Source organism: Rattus rattus, chromosome 1, assembly GCF_011064425.1.
Source record: "Rattus rattus isolate New Zealand chromosome 1, Rrattus_CSIRO_v1, whole genome shotgun sequence".
In the NCBI taxonomy this organism is placed as follows: Eukaryota; Metazoa; Chordata; class Mammalia; order Rodentia; family Muridae; genus Rattus; species Rattus rattus.
Genome location: NC_046154.1, coordinates 222,887,693 through 222,909,871, shown reverse-complemented (window position 1 = coordinate 222,909,871; position 22,179 = coordinate 222,887,693). Strand labels below are relative to the sequence as shown.

At 35.9% G+C, this 22,179-nt stretch overlaps 1 protein-coding gene across 2 annotated transcripts in view; it reads left to right on the top strand.

The window, feature by feature from the left end:
- Csmd3 (CUB and Sushi multiple domains 3) overlaps positions 1–22,179 on the top strand; it is a 1,591,133-nt gene that overhangs the window by 618,809 nt on the left and 950,145 nt on the right. For both annotated transcript variants that reach the window (XM_032915225.1, XM_032915219.1), the window contains exon 4: positions 103–297. In XM_032915225.1, coding sequence (XP_032771116.1) covers positions 103–297 — 195 coding nt within the window. The remainder of the gene's footprint in view (positions 1–102; positions 298–22,179) is intronic.

Genomic DNA, 22,179 nt, shown 5'->3' with positions numbered 1-22,179 from the left:
CTCTTCAGAAAAATAATAGTAAAACATAGATGTAATTTTATAATATTACATTAAATATATTTAAATGACTCTAAGTTCTTTTTTATTCTTTCTTTACTACAGAATTACAGAGTAGCTCCTGTGGTAATCCAGGAGTTCCACCCAAAGGTGTCCTGTATGGTACAAGGTTTGATGTTGGGGACAAGATCCGCTACAGCTGTGTAACTGGATATATCCTTGATGGTCATCCTCAACTTACCTGCATAGCCAATTCGGTTAATACAGCATCCTGGGATTTCCCTGTTCCCATCTGCAGAGGTAAAATAAATGAACAAACACATTCATATACTTTATCTATATCTCATCTCTATCTATCTATCTATCTATCTATCTATCTATCTATCTATCTATCATCTATCTATCATCTACCTATTTATCTGCCTATATTACAGTATGAAATATAATGAAAACCTGGTAAGTGTAAGAGAATATACAGTATAAGTATTTATAGTCTACCTATTATGAATTTATACTCTAGATTTCTCCACCATGTGTCATCTATTTATATCAGATACTGGATGATAAACATAATAAATACTTGTTACAACAGAGGTATTTTATGTAGAATAAGCTATTTTTATTCATAAACATTTCTATATTTAAAACATAATGCATGCATATATATTTTCTAATTCATATTGGAAAACTATATAGAGACTAAGATGCTTAAAATTTAGGATTGCATAAGCTGTTACACTCATTATTTTGCTTGAATTGAGAAATATTATCTATCTCTTTGGATATTTTAAAATTTCTCACATAATTTGGCACACCATTTTTTGTGATAGTAATACTTTGTATTTTAATACTGATGCTGTAAAATTACTTATTTCATGAAGGAAATATGTTTAGCATTCATAATGGTTCAAAGTTTAATGTTTGGAAAGATTTAAACATTAGCTCTATACACTAGTCTTGTCTGCAGAAATTCAGGAGACCAACATTGTGTAGTCTGCGCTTTCTTTCCTATTATGATGTATTTCAACAGTCTATTGAGCTGTGTTTCTCTAATTCCTCACTTACTAGTGTTGGGTAAGAGTGTGCAACTACACATTTAAAATTTTTTTCTCAAGCATCTGCCTGTAGATGAAAAGCAGAGTAACCAGTAAACTCAACCACAGATAACTTCTTACTCATATCTTTACTACAACTTTACCTGTGTATGTTAATGTATTTATTCTACTGTATGCTTTCAGGCTTTTGTATGTATGTGTGAAATCCACCATTGAATTATTTTTGTTAGGTAATGAACCTTATTTACAAGAACATGGGAAACTTACGAGTGTCTACACAACTACAAAAGATCCCTCCCTCTTCCACACCATTAATTGCCTAACCATTAACCAGTAGATTCTTAATAACAAGGGAGGCCTAGTAACATCATCTCCCATTTGTCAAAAACTGTTAACAGATCAGTCTTCTGCAGTTAACCGCAACTGCTATGATTTCTTGAGTTGAATGAGCATCCATGTCCCGCCCTGTAGACTCAGTTCCTCAATACTGTTCCCCATCCTCCTTTTTCTTTACCTTCTTCCTATGCTCTCTTATGTTGTTCATATGTACATGAGAATAGGTCCATGATATAAATCCGCTGTTTAGAAGTGTATGGTCAACATCACTTATCTCAGTACTTGGATAAGACCACAGCAACTATACAACACAATGTACAAATCAGGCAAGAGGTGCAGATTGTCATGATAGTGGCATGATTGTTTTGGGTTTTCCTAAAAGTTTTCTGATTACATGTTGAGGTTTGAGCTGGAAGGAAAAAAATCACAGTTGAGTACTGTGATTTTTTTTAAAAAAAGCCTATTGTAGGGAATTCATGGGCCCAAGTAGGGAAGCCACTACTATTCTATTATGAAATAGACCTCCTATGACCATCAAACTGCCATCCAATATTTGTGTTTATAAGTCACATACAGCTAATTTTTTTGCCAGCTCTGTCAATAAGTCTATGATTGGTTCTCAGACAAATCACATGACCAATTTGTTCATCTTTCCTCTAGCCAATGACATGAATTGAAAAACACAACTGCTGTTATCGTAGCAATGCTAAATTAACAGACTCTACATGCTGTTTATTGTAGTACATGGGATATCCACACTCTTTCAAACTGGTCTCTGTGTTCATATTTTTCTAGCATTGCTGTTTGATGCCTCTGTGTTCCTTCTATTGCTATGGTTACTGTGATCACTTTTATGCCAAGTACCGCAAACCACTAAAAAATTTAGAAGCATTGTATCTTTTAAATGAAATATAGAAAATTAAGCTCTATATATTAAAAAAGAATGATTGGTCAAGATTAGTCAAATATTAAACATAGGGGACTACTAAGGTCTGAAATTTTAGTCAACTTGAAAATGGACTGCTTCTTTTCAATTTTATGAATGGCCATGAAAACCATGTTGTGCTTAGGCTTTGAAAATAACAGTTTTTTTATGAACTGCAAAGCCGAGGTTCAAAATATAATTTTGCACTCTCTATAATACCCAACAGTCAATTTTCAGTCCTACAGAATGATACAAAGGTGTGAGATATCTGCTCCTGTCCTAGGAAGCAAGCCCTCTAAGTGTGAACCTGAATTGTTCATGTGTGGCAGTGGGCCCTTATTGCATCTCTGGGGAGCCATTATCTCTCTCTTCCAAGGCTATAAGCAAATGTTTTTCTCACCACTGTTGGAAGACATTAGAATGTTCTGTAAATAGATGTCTGTGAAAAGATACTCTGATACAAAGGTCAGTTGAGATATGTTCAAAAGATGTTGCAGACCTATGAGAGTTCCAGGGGAAAAATATCTCAGGATTTAAGGGGGTTAGGAGAAAAGCCAAATTTGAACCGCTTTAGCTGTACCAAAGTATGAGATTTGAAAGTCCAATTACCATACATTGAAACTTCAAATAATTAAATCACACCCAGGAGAGAATAACTGATCTCAGAGTAAGCAGAAAACAAGTCACATATATGTCATACATAAGGATATGTATGTATATATATACATATTTTAAAGGGACGTAATTTATTCACTAAAATAGTTCATATATATACAAAATGGAGTGTTTAAAAGGGATTGAAATAAAAGCAAAAGAAACTTCTAGTGTTTACAATAGATCATCAACATTATATTAATGTCTCATGCAGGATTGTTGACACATTCCAATTCAAACAATGGAGTTTGGAATTGAGGGGAAAAAAAAAGAGTTCCTCTAGTCCAAATACTCATTGTTTCCCCCACTGACTAGATCATTTGAGAGACATACATACATAGTTTGTATACTTGAAAACCACCTCTTTACTAATAGAATGGTGAAGATACAGAGGCCGAAAGATCAAAGTCACAATTGAGTTAATATTAAAGGTATCCATGACATACTCAAGTCTATCCCAGGACCCTTGCATGTTCGACAAGCAAGTATGATTATACCCTCAGTCATGTTCAAGTTTAATGCAACCACAAAAGCAGGTGTATCTAACTGAGCTATTCCACTTTGCAGTTTTTACCATATCTTCCCCTAAGGACATACAATTAGAAACCAGAAATAAAAAGACAGATTGGCCATCTCCTTCTTTATCTTATCCTAGAGATTTCTTTCATTTTGTTGAGATCCCCTTTCTATTCCAAGGTTAATTTTTTTTTTACCTGAGTACACACCCTACTCCATTGCTCCTGCTTCCCAAGGCCCCGCAGGCACATTCATTTTGACTTTCATCATAACCTCTGTGAGTTCTAATTTATCAAAAAGTGGCACCCTCTGTGTGTGTAAATGTTGCCTGCTTAACTTCAGTCTGCCAAGCTCACCTTTTCTTTTCACAGCTACTAAAACTAATGAATGCATTTACTCATTTAAATGTATTCATTAAAAACCTATCCTGTGAAAAGCAGCATTTTATACGCCAAGGAACCAAAGATTGACTAAGAAACAAGTCTTGCCTTTAAGAGCTTGTGGTCCAATGGGGCAGACTGTAATGTAATCAAGCAATTACAATAATGTGTGATAATTGATTTAATGGTAGGATCTGTAGGAAAGGTGGGCACCTTTATGAGGAAAGCATTAGTGTCTCCCAGTTGAGGGAATGGAAGGTCATCTGGGGACAGAAATTTAAGAGTTGGCTTCACAGAGGATTACTAAAAATATGAACTATATAGAGCAAGCACATTTTAAGTGAGGTAATAATTCATGTAGAAAGTACAAATTTTCCTTTCCAGCCTTAAACGTAGTTCTCATGTGTTACTAATATTCACTGGCTAAGCACAGAGTCTCTGTCATACTTCATAGAGCACATGATCTAATTTTCTATGTTCAACTTTATCTCCCACCAAGCAACTTTTAGTAAAACTTAAAGAATGGGGAACTAAAGTGTTTTTAGAGTATGTCATTGTGATCCTGTTCAAAGGGGAGTGCAGAGCATGGTTTAATCCATGCCTCCGTCTCGAGCTGTTGTCACTTGATAGCATACTGATTCCTTAATTTATAACTATGCAGGGGGCTGATAATTCTGTAATGATCTCACTATTGCTTCCCATGGCGTTTACACAGAGTCTTTCTTTGATGAAACCTTTGCTTTGAAAGCTCTTTGCTGCTTGCTAGCCATGATAGTTTAATTAAGAAAAAAACAAATGTCATATCAACCTTGAGGGCATGGAGCAAGCATTTTCATGTTGAAAAGCAGGATCCTTTTTATCAGTAACATCTGCTAGTATTTCAAACAGGCAGCTAAGTTTCTGCTAAGCAAAAACCTAAAGAAACTCAAACTGAATGGTTGTCTTCATACCTGGATCACTTAAATTTTCTGTAACCCCTTCTTTTGACATACACTTCTGTGAAATCTATTCCCACTGACATTTCATTTAGCCTGAGAGCCCTTCTCAACCTAGTGCTCCCAACACTTTCAACAAACTAAGAGCAGTTTGGGGCTATGGAGAATGAATATAGAATCCTAGATTGAAAGTTATCAAATTTGTAATAGTGATATAGATTCAGAGAAGCATTTAGATACATATACTCCAAAAATCAGTACAACAGACATTTGTGAATTGTAGTGTTTCACCTGAATCTTGCTCTTTTTTTCATATCTAAAAATATATTAGAGGGATCAATGTACTAAGATGTAATGAATGACATATATAATATAGTAACTACTATTTGTATTGGGAATTATTGAAATTTGGATTAACAATATAAATTTTAAAAGTTACTGACCAATATTTAGGTCTAAAATCTAAAACCTAAGATTTTATATAGACGTTCAGGGAAAGAGGTGATGAGGTAAAGGGTGTATACACATAAAACACTGATGAAGATGCTTTTTATCTGATGGCACTGTGCTGGAACAGTTGTCACCTTAGTAAATGCAGTTAGGATACAGAAAGTGGTAAAATAGGATTGTCACTAAATATTTGACAGCACAAACATACAAAAGGATTATAGGAAAGACATTACAGGACAAAGTGAAATACATTTTAACTGTCTAAACTAATAATTATGAGTGGAAAGATTTTTCATTATTTACCTAGATACAGGAATATGTTTCACCCCAAATATGATAAGAAAATAACTAACAGAGAAACAACAGCAATTTTCCTTGTTGCACATGCCATTTTCTTGACAGAAATTTTAAGGAATCCTAGGCAAAAATTGTAATGTCAAATATAGAATTGGTATTTGTCATGAAACATGATAGGTGAAGATGTATAAATAGTAGAGAATTAGAGCAAACGTTTTCCTCTAGAAGTAGTAATTTATCTCACTGGATGTGATTTACTGAATTTATATGACTTTATGGATAATCTCTCAGGAGTCCACCCAAATCAGAAATAAAAAATTCCAAATGTAATATGCAAACTACTATACATACATACATGCTGAGATGTAATATTAAAATCTTACGAACAATGTAGTAGATATGGATGATGAACTTGAATTAAAATTATTTAACATGAAAGATACTCAATAATACTTTATTGAGTTAAGCACAAAATAATTCCCTCATATTTCATGAATTTTAGTAACACTTGAATACAAACGAAAGTTGCTATTTGAAATATAAAACTATATTCTTTAGGGAGGTATTCAGAAATCGTTTGTCTTCACTGTAACTTTGTACTTTAAATTTTGTAGTAGGTACATTTTTTATTTAAAAAACAGTTTTGATGTGGTAGATGTCATCCTGTTAGAAAGGTATGATATGCCCAAGCAGTTGGGATACAGTCACTTAGTACAGTAGACAACTGCTGCATTTAGAACTAAAGGAAAGGCGTTCTTGACATTGTCAATTTCTCTTGTCAGTCAGAATTCTGGAACTTGTACCAGAACTGTTCACAGAAATTTGAGGCTAAGCTGTACTGTAATCAACCCACACACGTGTGTGTATTAATGTGTGTGTGATATGTATCTATACATACACATATTTACACACATGTAATCATATTATATAACACACACACACACGCACACACACACACACACACACACACACACGTTTTTAGCTTTAATAGCAGGTTTCTATATGACCTTTCAAAAGTCATTGGTGTTCTCCTATCCTGTACTGTACAGCATTTAACCTTTTCTGTTCCATAGTTATGTTTTTATTCTAATTAATTAATCAATTAATTTTACTTCTCAACCATAGTTTCCTCTCCCTCCTCTTCTTCCACTTTTTTTAGCTCCTCTTATCTCTAGCCTCTTTCCACTCTTCCCTTTCTCTTCAGAAAAGAGGAGACCTCTCATGGATAGTAACAGGCCCCTGCGTATAAAGTTGCAGTAAGACTGAGTTCATCTTCTCCTACTGAGGCTAGCCCAATAGGGGAAAAGGTTCCCAAAAACAGGCAACAGAGTGAGAGACAGCCCCTGCTTCGGTTCTTAGGAGTCCCACATGAAGTCCAAGCTGCATAATATATATGCGGGAGGCCTAGTTAAGCCCTCTGCATACTCCTTGGTTGGAAGTTCAGTTTCTCTGGGCCTCTATGGGACCTGGTTAGTTGATTCTGTAAGTTTCCTTGTGATGTCCTTGAATTCTTTGGCTCCTACAACCCCTCCTCCCCCTCTTACAGAGGATTCCCTAATGTGTAGCTGTGGTTCTTGGCATCCATTTCTCTCGGTTGTTGGGTGATGTCTCTCTGATGATGGTTGTAACTGACTGCAGTCTGCAAATATAACAGAATATCATTAACTATGTAAGGGGTGGGTTCACTATCATGGCATGGGGCTCAAGCTGAATCTCTCATTGGTTGGTCCATTCCTCAATTTAAGTTCTACCTTTACTTCTGTACATTTTGTAGTCAGGCTATCTTGTAGGTTGAAGGTTTGTGGTGGGTTGATGCGTCAGTGCCTCCACTGGTAGTCTTGCTTGGTTGTAGGAGATGACAAGTTTAGGCTTCCTATCCTTCATTGCTAGGAGTCTTAACTAGGCTAGCCCTCATAGATTCCTGGGAGTTCTATGGCTCATCCCATTCCAGTATTCTCTCCTAGTACTTACTCCCTTTGTCCTCCCCCAACCCGACCTTCCTATTTCCGTTCCTAAGCCCTATGTCTGCTCCCTTCCCTACTGTTCACCTATGATATTTATTTTATTCTCCATAATTGCTCTTAACTCTATGTTTATCGTCTTCTGGAAAGCATAAACATCTATAAATGAAGAGAACATTATGCATGTACCACCCCACTCGCCAAGTTAAGAGCACAACATTTGATACAGTTATCTACAGTCACCTCAAAGACTGCCAGTAAGGTTTCAGGGATATAAATTCACAGGGAAATTTTTATAAATCTCAAAGGTAATTTACATCATCATCATTTCCAGAATGATAGAACCTATTGAGCATGGCAAAACACAATTATCATCTCATGTTCCTTAAGCTTCACAAATTCTGCATCTGACATAAAATTTGAATAATATTCTTTTAATCATTGGTTATTAAACACTTTAAATTCTGAAGGTTCCTTGAAGCAAAAATACTTTTTTGTAGTTTTTGCTTATTTCTTCCTTTTCCGCATAGGTTAATTGCTATGGCTAGGGCAATTTTGTCTTAATTTTCCAATAGTTACCAAAGTAATGAGCATACTTTAAAATATTAAGGCCACTTTATTATGGACTTATATTTAATTTATAGCTAATTGTAAAATCTGGTTGAAAAGCTGAAAACGTAATACATGTGAAAATATAACATAAATTCAAGTGAGGCAAACTAAAATAAGAAAAAAATAACATAAAAATTAGATAACTAAAAAGACCCAAATTTAATATTTGAAAGTCAAGTTCTGAATTCTTACATCTTTGGAGTCAACATTAAATGTAGCATTTACAATACAAACACATCTAAAAAACAAAATTAGATTATAATCTCTCAAAAAAAAAGCAATCTGAGTAATGTCTCTTGTAAATCATACAGGAATCACAGCATGATTTCGTGATATTCGTCTATATATCAGTAATAAAAACTTAGGGATGAGCTTCCCAAGGTAGTACTACTACTTCTTACTTGTAATACAAATAGATCTTGACACTGAGAGTATGATTAAGGACTATATTAAGAGAACAATATAAATCAAAACACACATGCCTAATGCCATGAACCAAATCAAATGCTCTAGAAAACAGCTGGATAAATTTAGTTATGCCCCATTTTTCTATATTTTAGAAAAAATAATATTTTGTTAGCTTGCATGTCTGGAATCTGGCCTGCAAATTAATCATCTAAAAATACAATCAAGACAGAAAATGCACCTGCATTAATGAGCTCCTATTTTTGTATCTTACAATTCAAAAGACATTAATAATTAAAAATTAATTAATTTTAAAATATTTCTATATTTGAAGAGACAGTCCATTATTGTAGTTTAAAGGCATTAAGTTATTTACTTAATTCTATTTATATTATTATTACATGAATAACATTTAAGTTATAATTACTTTTAATTTGTAACTTTTTCATATATCAAAACATTATTATTTGCATATTATAAGTTAACCTTCCTGAACTTGTTTGTGTGATATTTCTCATACTTCCTTCTAAAATGACTATTGTTTTAATGTTTTTACATACCAAAAATGTATAACATTATATGAACAGGCATAAGAACATTATCAATTCTGTGCATATTTAAGACACAATTACAACCAGGAAGTACTATATAGTAGTAGTAATTCTGGAATTACTGCTCCAGCCTGAGTAGCATTTTAACTACTGAGGCATTACCCCAACATAGATTCAAGATTTTACTTTGCTGCATAGACAGTTTGAGACCTTTGATACATGATAATACATTTAATCTTCCTTCTCATGTTGTTGCAATAATAGCAAAAGGGGCACTAACTGATGCAGGAAGTAGAGCACAGGAAGATTTAAAAGTTTGCAAAGTGTTACACTTGCAAAGGAATAGCCAGGATTTAGATTCGAGAGTTTAGTTTCCCATTCCATGATCACTGTATTATGATTTGTGATAAAACTCACTCCAGTTTTCTTTAATCTTATCCCTTAGAAACATCTAAAGCTTCTATTCAAATAACATCTAACAAGTTACACAATTTTACAACAAATGACATCTTTAAGCTGTCCTGTTCCTCTGCCTCATTCAAACTACAAATTTATAATAACAGTATTTGCTCTTTTCTTTTCTCTTCATCAGTTTCACAACATTTACACATTTCAGAGTGAACATTTGAAACACTTTTGGGGTCAGAGACAAAGGTCACATATTATGTGTATAAGGCCATAGACGTTTATTGAGCTTTAAGAACAAAGACACCTCACTGACAACTTTGATGTTATCATTTGTATGATTTTTGAACAGCTTGATACTCCATACTAGAGTTTGAAATTTGTTCTCTAGCTCTATATGAGTCAGTACATACGTTTGAACTTTTGTAAAGTGGTAAACACCTGCTATTGATAATGAAGTAGCCTCTTCATGTTCATGTGCCCATTATAAAGGAAAGACCACCAGGAAAGAAGTTGTGTCCACCCAATATGCACACAAACCCATATAATTGAGAAATAATTGAGAAAACCTATTTTACGTTAGAAGAACAATGTCAGAACAATGAGATTGATGATGTCCACAGTCTGACCAGAATTCTAAAAATGTAATACCTTTGTTTACATTAATTAAGCATGATCACTTATGATAAGTCTGTAGTTAGTGGACATTAAAATTCTTGCCAATTTCCCAAAAGATTTTTTATTAAAACTTGCTATATTGAAACTCTTCTCTCTAAAATCTTTGTAGTAGTCCAGAAATCCCCCAAGTTTCTGATCATGGTAATTTTTTCTAGTATATACTCTCAATTATTACATGTCCTATAAACCAGCACAATTTATGATGATCATTGAATCTAGTTTGGTAAAACTTGTCGTTCACAAAATTAGTGATAGATGTTAATGTGAACTAACCTTGCTGAGCTTTTTCAGGGTTAATGTTGAGGAAAGTTTAATAAGATTACTTCCCAAACTGTGCATGGATTTTCCAATGAAATACCCTTAAATCTCATTATCATTTTCATTAGAGAGAAACAAATGAGACTATTTGAGTTCATAAAGACTATATTTTACATTTTTACCAACTTATATTTTCAGAGGACAAAACACAATGCCATTGCCTACAGCCATTTACGAAGTTTTCAATTTTAATCAGCCACTTGTTCTCTCACAATGTTCCTCAGGACAGTTTTGTGAACAGCTTATTGGTGGTGAAAGTTTCCTTCTGTATTTTATGATGTTTCACCCAAAGAAGATAGCAGGACATTTTATTGTTTTCTGTAGCTATCAGCAATGCAATCTATTCATATTGCTCTGAGTTAATCAAATAATCCTTAAGTACTTTTCTATTATTTTGTTAGAACAAAGTATTTAATAAGAACTTCATTCTCAGTCATGATTTTTAAATATAACAAAATAAAATATAAAATGATAAAATGAAAACTATCTTATTGATGTTCGACGAGCAAAGCCAACAAAAACTATAAAAAAGCTCAAGAGAATACCAAGAATCAGAAACCCATTTATTTAGTCATTTACACATTATCCTCAAAAGTACTCACGGCAGCCCCACTCCCACCCACCATCGAATTGCTGTTTTAGTCTCTGTGAATTCACATGAGCTTTGCTGAGCTGATAGAGGGCCTTGTTTACTGGTGTCCTTTGATCTACCTACCAGTCTCCTCCTCTCCTGCTTCCTCTTCCACTGGGTAACCTGAGCACTGAGGGAAGGCATTTGATAGAGATGTCCTGTTTAGAGTTTTATGTTCCAAGGTTGCTCTCTTGGCATAATTTCTGACTGTGGTTTTTTTCTATGTGTTCCCATCTGCTAAAGAAGAAAACCTTTCTGATAACAGCTATAGAAATCTCTTAACTATAAGTATAGCAAAATATCTTTAGTAGTCTTTTTTTCTTTTCTTTTAGACTAATAGTAATTGGTTTTACCCTAGGTGTCTGGGCAATCCACACTCAGAGACAGGCCCTAAAGGTAAATCAGATACTCTTTGGAGTTACCTGTGGTAACTCCTGTAAGTCTGTGCCACCATTGCCCTAGTGTATTTTGCATGCAGGACAGTGTGTAGATAAAAAGTTATGTGGTTGTATTGCTGTCAATTTTTCTCTTCTGGAACCCTGAAAAGTGTCTTTCTTTCTCACAGACCACTAAAACATGGAGATGAATGTTCAATTTAGGCACTAGCTGTACTTTCCCAGTTAAATAAGTCGTGGTGTGTGTGTGTGTGTGTGTGTGTGTGTGTGTGTGTGTGTGTGTGTGTGTGTGTGTTGTTTTCCAATTCAGGCTTGCTCTCAGTTTGTGGAGAGCTGGGTCATTTGTGGTTTTCCATGGGACCCATTAGTTCAACGCCCTGTCCTATAACTGGAAGTTTTGTTACGTGATAAAAATATGGCCAGTTTAGATCTCACCTCTTCCTTATTTGGAATTAATACTAGGATAAGCTTTGTATATTATGGAAATTTTCATTGCACTAGGATTATACACTGGCCCTCAAATCCTTCTCAAATGCTATTAAATTCTATCTATTCACCTAATTTCTTTCTGGAGTTCCATCTTCCCTCTCCCTTCCTAACTGAATCTCCCATTCTCATCTCTAATACCATTCCAGTATTCCCATAAAATTTATTCTATGTCTAGATCCCAGGTACATGTGTCCCACGTACTCCCTAACCTCTATACCTAACATCTCCAGGTATATAGGGTGTACCTTTGATACCATTTATTTAATTGCTAATATCTAGATGTAAATGAATATGTACCAGATTTATCTTTCTGGCTCTGGGTTACATAACTCATGTTGATATTTTTCTATTCCCATCCATTTACCTGAAAATTTCATGATGTCATTTTTTTAAAAAAAGTTTTCAGATTTTAAAATTTTTTATTTGCATTTTAAAAATTGTTCATTTCTGTTATAACAGAACTCTTATTCAATGTCTAACTCACAGTCTCATATTCTCAAAGATTAATTCAGAACATGTTTGATGCTGTGTTGGTGGGGTTGCCAGCTGGTACAACCACTGAGGAAATTAGACTGGTGGTTTCTCAGAAAATTGGACATTGTACTACCTGAGGACCCAGCTATACCTCTCCTGGACATATACCCAAAAGATGCTCCAGCATATAAGGACACGTGCTCCACTATGTTTATAGCAGCCTTATTTATAATAGCCGGAAGCTGGAAAAAACCCAGAGGAATGGATACAGATAATGTGGTATATTTACACTCAGCTATTAAAAACAAGAACTTCAAGAAATTCATAGGCAAATTGATAGAACTAAAAAATATCATCATGAATGAGGTTACCCAGTCAGAAAAGGACACATATGGTATGCTCTCACTGATAAGTGGATATTAGCCCAAAAGCTCAGAATACACAAGACACAATTTACAGACCTCATGAAGCTGAAGAGCTAGGAAGACCGAAGTGTGGATGCTTCAGTCCTTCTAGAAGGGGGAACAAAATACTCATCAGAGGAAATACAGGGACAAAGAGTGGAGCAGGAACTTATGGAAAGGTCTTCCAGGGACTGCCACACATGGGCATCCATCCCAGACACTGTCGCACTTTCTCATCGCGCACCTTGAAGGTCCTGGATGGCATGTAATGCAGACAGCTCTAAATGTGTACCAGCAAGGGGATGTTAAGGATCACTGAGCCCACGATATAGATGTAGAAGTACAGGAAGTTCATTTACAGCTGCCATGAATATGTTCTAAGGAACATGCATCTCTTCCTCCAACAAGAGGATATATTGAAACTGTAGGTCAAAGCCAGGCTACAGGAAAGACTCCAAATATGCCAAATAAGACGGCAGGATTTTGAAAAAATAGTGGGAGTATGTGAAGAGGTTCCTGTCAAAGAGACATTGGTTCAAAGGAAAGGAAGTCCAGTTGCCTCACAGGAGTTGACTATTCCCTGGAAGTAATGTAAATGAACCAAATATGGCTTTCTTCTTTAAAGAGAATACTTAATTTTAGTTACAGGGTAAAATGCAGATGTTACAAACCTTGACAAGTAGAGGGACAAGAAAGTAAATGGAATGATGACTCCATTGTGGGGTGGGAGGGTAAAACGTGTGTTCGTGAACAAAAAGGAGGTTTCCTTGATTATGGGCAGCCATGTTTCTAACTGCTAACTGGAGATGGTAACCATATGACCTGAGCAGTAAATATCCAAAGATGGCATGTTCTCAATTTCTGAGACGGAACAAATATTTGGTGTACGTCGATGTATGCTAGAGATGTTTACGAGTCTGGAGTGAGTTAGTAATTGTATTTTGTTTTGAAATTAAAACAATTAGAAAACCCAAGACAAATAAAATAATCAAAAATTATGCTTTGATACCTTATGTGAATAATACTGTACCTTACTGTATTTTTTACTTAACAAGAAATAATGGTGTAGCATTTGGAGGCTGGAAGCTGAAAAAGATGTATGTATAATGACATGATTATTTCTAGAGAAAAAATGATGATAGGTAGAGGAAAAGCAAGGCTTTGTTGATTTTTGTTACTAATCTATTTTTATGTGATTTCTTTTAAATCATGTATATGATTTTCTTCCATTAAAATCTAATTAAAATAAAAAACGTGTATTTCAATCATGAAAATTGTTTTAATAACAATAACATTGACACTCTTATTTAACTTAGTTTTACATCCTGTAGGATACCTTGGACACATCTTGAATTTTATTCTTTATTTCATCCCCTCCCATACAGATTTTTTTCTGTCACCAACATGAGAGTTCTTTTCCCTCCTTGGCAGACAGACCTGTAGATGAGAGGGAGAAGCAGGAGAGGCAGGAGAGACTGGAGAGGTGGGGCAGGAGAGGGAGGAGAGGCAGGAGAGGCCTTCCTCATCGGTAGTTCTGATTTTTTTCATCAACCTCTTTACGTGTAAATGGCTGTAGAATGTGCAGTGCGTATTGGCAGCCTTAGCCTCCCTACGATCCACCAGCTTGCTTTCCTTGTTCAATCATTTCTTTTGAATGCAGAATATTTTTCTTACTCATTTCTGCCTTTTTCAATTTTGACATATTTAATTTCTCAGTCTGAGCCATATCTAGTTTGTCAGACATGGTTTCCAGAAGGAGCCAAGCAAGATGTGTGAACAAGAAGAGTCTGACCTGCTCAGAGATCTCAGCCAATGTGTTACGTTTTCTTTATTCATTCTTCAGTGGAGGGATCTCTAGGTTGTTTCCCGTTTCTGACTCTTAGGAATAGAGAAAATAATGGTTGAGCGAGAGTCCCTGTAGCATGATGAAGCTTTCCTTGGCTATATGCCCAAGATTCATATACCTTAATCTTGAAGCAGATAACTTCCCACCTAGGGGCTGCACAAGTGTGCACTTTCACCAGCAATGGAGGAGGGTTCCTCTTTCTCCACATCCTTGCCATAAGGAGCTGTCACCTGTATTATTGATCATTTTGACAGGTGTAAGAAGGAATCTCAAAGTAGTTTTGGTTTGAATTTCTCTGATGGTTCAGGATGTTCAATATTGCTTTAAGTATTTCTTGGCCATTTGAGATTCCTCTATTTACAATGCTCTGTCTACATCTGTCCTATGTATTTAAATTAGTGTGTTTGGTTTTTGGAAATCAAATCTCTTGATGTCTTTCTTTTGAATATTAGCAATCTATTAGATGTTGACTTGATAAGAATCTTTTCGCATTCTGTAGGCTGCTACTTTGTCCAAATAACTGTGTCCCTTAATATACAGAAGCTTCTCAGTTTGATAAAGTACCATTTATTAATTTTATATCTACTGCCGGTACTGCACATGCTCACAGTCATAGCTGAGAGGCTAGAGTTCACAGATACACGCTGGCTCTCTGACACTTGGGTCCAGCCTTTATAAGGACTGGTGCCGTTTGCTGTACCAAGGTGTGCTGGTGTGGAATGACGGTGCCCAACCAAATTGTAGTTCATGAAGTCTACTGTTTCTGTGAGTTCAGGAATATCCTCTTTCTCTTCTCTCTATCAGGTTATGTGTACCTGGGTTTATGTATAGTTTTTTTCACCCATTTGCCTTTGAATTTTATGCATTTTGTAGATGTGGATCTACTTGAATGCTTCTAGATGTAGCCATTCAATTTGACCAGCACTAGTTTTTTTCCACTGTACATTTCTGGGTTCTTTATCAAAAATAAGGTACCTATGGGTGTGTTGATTTATAGCTGTGTCTTCAAATTTATTCTCCTCATAAACTTGTCTATTTTCATGCCAATACCATGCTGATTTCATTACTACAGCTTTGTACTATTTCTTGAGGTTAGCAATGGTAAGAGCAAATCTTTCATTGTTCATGATTATTTTTTCCACCATATATACTTTTCTGTGTCTGTGCGTGCCTATGTGTGTTGTGTGTGTGTCTATGTGTGTGTTGTGTGTGTGTGTGTCTGTGTGTGTGTGTGTGTGTGTGTGTGTGCGCGCGCGCGCACGTGTGTGTGTTTCCAAGAGATGTTTAGTATTGTCCTTTTAATATCTGTGAAGAAATGTGTAGGAATGTTGATGGGGATTGGACCGAATGTGTAGATTGCATTACGAAGGATGACCATGTAAATTTTAAGAATCCATGAGCATTGGAGGTATTTCCACCTTCTGGTATCTTCTTTAATATATCAAACACTTAAAATGATTATCACACAAGTCTTACCCATGCTTGGTTAGATTTAACACAATATATTTTTATGTTATTTGAAGCTATTATGAAAAGTGTTTTCTTGGATTTTCTTTCAGTCTGTTTGTCATTTGTAATATAGACAGGCTCCTGATCTTTGTGAGTTACTTTTGCGTGTAACTACGATGCTAAAGCTTCAAGTACTATATGAAATAAATATGGACAAAATGAATATTGCCTTCTTCGTAAATTTAGTGGAATTGATTGGAATTTCTCTCAATTTAAGTTGGTGCCAACAATGTGTTTACTGTAGTCTGCCTTTGTAATGTTTATCTAATACATTTATCATGAAGGTATGTAGAACTTTTTTCTTTACATTTAATGAGATAATCATTATAACTTTTAGTAATTTTTATAAATACTATTTACTGATTTTTGTGTATTGAATCATCTGTGTTTCTCTGGGATGAATCCTCTTTGTTCATGTTGAACTATCTTATTACATGTTCTTGGATTTTGTTGGAAGATATCTATTGAGTATTTTTGCATCTCTGTTCATAAGGAAAGTTGCTGTCTAGTTTTTTTCTTGATTGAGTCTTTTTGAGGTTTTGGTACCAGTTTACCTTGCCCTAACAGAATGAATTGTGCGATGTTCCTTCTGTTTCTATTTTTCTGAAAAATTTGAGGGGAATTAGCTATAATGCTTCCTTCAAAATCTTGTAGAAATCTCCACCAAAACTATCTGGCTCTGGGCACTTTTTTTTTTCCTGTTGTGAGACATTTTATGACTGCCCAGGAGTGGTATAGCTGCGTCCTCAGTGCAATGTACAATTTTCTGAGTAACCTCCAGACTGATTTCCAGAGTGGTTTTCCAATTTGCAATCCCACCAACAATGGAGGAGTGTTCCTCTTTTTCTCCACATCCTCATCCTCACCAGCCTCTGTTGTTACCTAAGTTTTTGATCTTAGCCATTCTGACTGGGGTGAGGTGGAATCTCAGGGTTGTTTTGATTTGCATTTCCATGATGACTAAGGATGTTGCACATTTCTTTAGGTGCTTCTCAGCCATTCAGCATTCCTCGGCTGTAAATTCTTTGTTTAGCTCATACCCCACTTTTTTTTTTCAGTCTTTTTTTTTTTTATTAACTTGAATATTTCTTATATACATTTCAGTGTTATTCCCTTTCCGGTTTGGGGCAAACATCCCCCCCCCTCCCCTTCCTTATGGGTGTTCCCCTCCCCCCTCCCCCATTGCCGCCCTCCCCAACAGTCTAGTTCACTGGGGTTCAGTCTTAGGGACCCAGGGCTTCCCCTTCCACTGGTGCTCTTACTAGGATATTCATTGCTACCTATGAGGTCAGAGTCCAGGGTCAGTCCATGTATAGTCTTTAGGTAGTGGCTTAGTCCTGGAAGCTCTGGTTGCTTGGCATTGTTGTACATATGGGGTCTCGAGCCCCTTCAAGCTCTTCCAGTTCTTTCTCTGATTCCTTCAACGGGGGTCCTATTCTCAGTTCAGTGGTTTGCTGCTGACATTCGCCTCTGTATTTGCTGTATTCTGGCTGTGTCTCTCAGGAGCGATCTACACTTCTGCACTTCTTTGCTTCATCCATCTTGTCTAATTGGGTGGCTGTATATGTGTGGGCCACATGTGGGGCAGGCTCTGAATGGGTGTTCCTTCAGTCTCTGTTTTAATCTTTGCCTCTCTCTTCCCTGCCAAGGGTATTCTTATTCCCCTTTTAAAGAAGGAGTGAAGCATTCACATTTTGATCATTCGTCTTGAGTTTCATTTGTTCTAGGCATCTAGGGTAATTCAGGCATTTGGGCTAATAGCCACTTATCAATGAGTGCATACCATGTATGTCTTTCTGTGATTGGGTTAGCTCACTCAGGATGATATTTTCCAGTTCCAACCATTTGCCTACAAATTTCATAAACTCTGTTGTTTTTTGATAGCTGAGTAATATTCCATTGTGTAGATGTACCACATTTTCTGTATCCATTCCTCTGTTGAAGGGCATCTGGGTTCTTTCAGCTTCTGGCTATTATAAATAAGGCTATGAACATAGTGGAGCACGTGTCTTTTTTTATATGTTGGGGCATCTTTTGGGTATATGCCCAAGAGAGGTATAGCTGGATCCTCAGGCAGTTTAATGTCCAATTTTCTGAGGAACCTCCAGACTGATTTCCAGAATGGTTGTACCAGTCTGCAATCCCACCAACAATGGAGGAGTGTTCCTCTTTCTCCACATCCTCGCCAGCATTTGCTGTCACCTGAGTTTTTGATCTTAGCCATTCTCACTGGTGTGAGGTGAAATCTCAGGGTTGTTTTGATTTGCATTTCCCTGATGACTAAAGATGTTGAACATTTCTTTAGGTGTTTCTCAGCCATTCGGCATTCCTCAGCTGTGAATTCTTTGTTTAGCTCTGAACCCCATTTTTAATAGGGTTGTTTGTCTCCTGCCTATACCCCACTTTTTTTAATTGGGTTGTTCAGCTCTCTGGAGTCTAACTCTGTGAGTTCTTTGTATATTTTGGATGTTAGTCCTCTTTCAGATGTAGGATTGCTAAAAATCTTTTCCAAATCTGTTGGTTGATGTTTTGTCCTAATGAAAGTATCCTCTGTCTTACAGAAGCTTTGAAGTTTTATGGGGTCCCATTTGTTGATTCTTGATCTTAGATCATAAGCCATTGTTGTTTTGTTAAGGAAATTTTCCCCAGTGCCCATGTGATCGCGACTCTTCCCACTTTTTCTTCTATTAGTTTGAGTGTATCTGGCTTGATGTGGAGGTTCTTGATCCACTTGGACTTAAAAGCTTTGTACAGGGTGATAAGAATACATTGATTTGCATTCTTCTACATGCTGACCTCCAGTTGAACCAGCACCATTTGTTGAAAATGCTATCTCTTTTCCATTGGATGGTTTTAGCTCATTTGTCAAAGTTCAAGTAACCATAGGTGTGTGTGTTCATTTCTGGGTCTTCAATTCTATCCCACTGATCTACTTGCCTGTCTCTGTACCAATACCATACAGTTTTTTTAATCACTGTTGCTCTGTGATACTGATTGAGGGATGGTGATTCCCCCAGAAGTTCTTTTGTTATGGAGTATAGTTTTTGCTATTCTTTTTTGTTATTCCAAATGAATTTGCAAATTGCTCTTTTTAACTCTGTGAAGAGTAGAGTTGGAATTTATATGGTCATTGGAATTTATATTTACATTGAATCTGTAGATTGCTTTTGGCAAAAATGGACATTTTTACTGTATTAATCCTGCTAATCCATGAGCACTGGAGGCCTTTCCATCTTCTGAGATCTTCTTAATTTCTTTTTTCAGAGACTTGAAGTTCTTTTCACACAGATCTATCACTTGATTGGTTAGAGTCACACCAAGGTATTTTATATTATTTGTGACTATTGTAAAGGGTGTCATTTCCTTAATTTCTTTCTCAGCCTGTTTATCCTTTGAGTAGAGGATGGCTACTGATTTGTTTGAGTTAATTTTATACCCAGCCACTTAGCTAAAGTTATCGGGCTTAGTAGTTCTCTGGTAGAACTTTTGCAGTCACATATGTATACTATTTGCATATAGTGATATTTTGATGTCTTCCTTTCCAATTTGTATCCCTTTAACTTCCTTTCATTGTCTGATTACTCTGGCTAGGACTTCGAGTACTATATTGAAAATGTAGGGAGAGAGTGGGCAGCCTTGTCTAGTTCCTGATTTTAGTGGGATTGCTTCAAGTCTCTCTCCATTTAGTTTAATGTTAGCTACTGGTTTGCTGTATATGGCTTTTACTATGTTTAGGTATGGGCCTTGAATTCCTGATCTTTCCAGGACTTTTATCGTGAATGGGTTTTGAATTTTTTCAAATGCTTTCTCAGCATCTAATGAAATCCGTGTTTTTTTTTTCTTTGAGTTTGTTTATATAGTGGATTACATTGATGGATTTTCATATATTAAACCATCCCTAAATCCCTTGAATGAAACCTACTTGATCATGATGGATGATCATTTTGATGTGCTCTTGAATTCAGTTTTCAAGAATTTTATTGAGATTTTTGTGTAGATATTCATAAGGGAAAATGGTCTGAAGTTCTCTTTCTCTGTTGTACCTTTGTGTAGGTTAGGTATTAGCATAATTGTGGCTTCAGAGAAGAAATTTTGTAGTGCTCTGTTTGTATCTTTGTGGAATTTTTTGTACAATATTGGTATGAGGTCTTCTATGAAGTTTGATAAAATTCTACACTAAAACCCATTTGGTCCTGGGCTCTTTTTGATTGGGAGACCTTTAATAGCTCCTTTAAATTCTGTAAGAGTTATGGGGATGTTTAGATGGTTTGTCTGATCCTGAGTTAACTTTGGTACCTGGTATTTGTCTAGAAAATTATCTATTTCCTCCAGATTTTCCAGTTTTGTTCAGTATAGGCTTTTGTAGTTTGATCTGATGATGATTTCTTTAATTTCCTCAGATTCTGTCTCCCTTTTCGTTTCTGGTTTTGTTAATTTGGGCACACTCTCTGTGCCCTCTGTTTTGGGTGGCTAAGGGTTTATCTATTTTGTTGATTTTCACAAAAAAAGAGCTCCTGGTTTTGCTGACTGTTTGTATAGTCCTTTTTGTTTCTACTCAGTTGGTTTCAGCCCTGAGTTTGATTATTTTCTACCTTCTACTCCTCTTGGTTGTGTTTGCTTCTTTTTGTTCTAGAGATTTTAGGTGTATTGTCAAGCTCTTAATTTATGACCTCTCTTGTTTCTCTTTGGGGGCACTCAGAGCTATGATTTTTCCTCTTGCCATTGCTTTCATTTTGTCCCATAAGTTTGGGTATGTTGTGCCTTAATTTTCATTAAATTCTAAAATGTCTTTAATTTCTTTCCTTATTTCTTCTTTGGTCAAGTTATCATTTTTAGAGCATTATTCAACTTCCATATATGTGGACTTTCTGTTTTTGTTGTTGTTATTGTTGTTGTTGTTGTTGAAGACGAGCATTAGTCCGTGGTGAACTGATAGGATACATGGTATTATTTCAATCTTCTTATATCATTGAGGCCTGTTTTGTGACCTACTATATGGTCAATTTTGGAGAAGGCACTGTGAGGTGCTGAGAAGAAGGTATATTCTTTTGTTTTAGGATGAAATATTCTACAAATTTCTGTTAAGTCCATTTGGCTCATGACTTCTGTTAGTTTCTCAATGTCACTGTTTAATTTCTATTTCCATGATATGACCATTGATGAGAGTGGGGTGTTGGCATCTCCTACTATTATTGTGAGAGGTGCAACGTGTGCTTTGAGTTAGAGTAAGGTCTCTTTTATGAATGTAGGTGCCCTTGTATTTGGAGTATTTAGTGTTGCCAGTTCATCTTGGTGGATTTTTTTTTTGATAAATATGAAGTGAACTTCCTTGTCTTTTTTGATAACTTTTTTTGAAAGTCAAATTTACTCAATATTAAAATGGCTACTTCAGCTTGCTTCTTTGGACCATTTGGTTGGAAATTTGTTTTCCAGTCTTTTACTCTGAGGTAGTGTCTGTCTTTGTCAGTAAGGTATGTTTCTTGTATGCAGCAAAATGCTGGGTCCTCTTTAGGTTTCCAATCTCTTAGTCTATGTCTTTTTATTGGGGAATTGAGTTCATTGATATCAAGAGGCATTAACGAATAGTGATTGTTGTTTCCTGTTACTTTTGTTGGTAAGTTGGAATTATGTCTGTGTGTGTCTCTTCTTTTGATGTTGTTGCAAGGAGATTACTTTCTTGCTTTTTCTAGGGTGTAGTTTCCCTCTTTGTGTTGGAGTTTTCCATCTACTATCCTTTGTAGTTCTGAATTTGTAGAAAGATATTGTGTAAATTTGGTTTTGCCATGGAATATCTTAGTTTCTCCAACTATACCAATTGAGAGTTTTGCTGGATATAGTAGCTTTGGCTGGCGTTTTTGTTCTCTTAGAACCTGTATGACTTCTGCCCAGGATCTTCTGGCTTTCATAGTCTCTGGTGAGAAGTCTGGTGTAATTCTGATAGGTCTGCCTTTATATG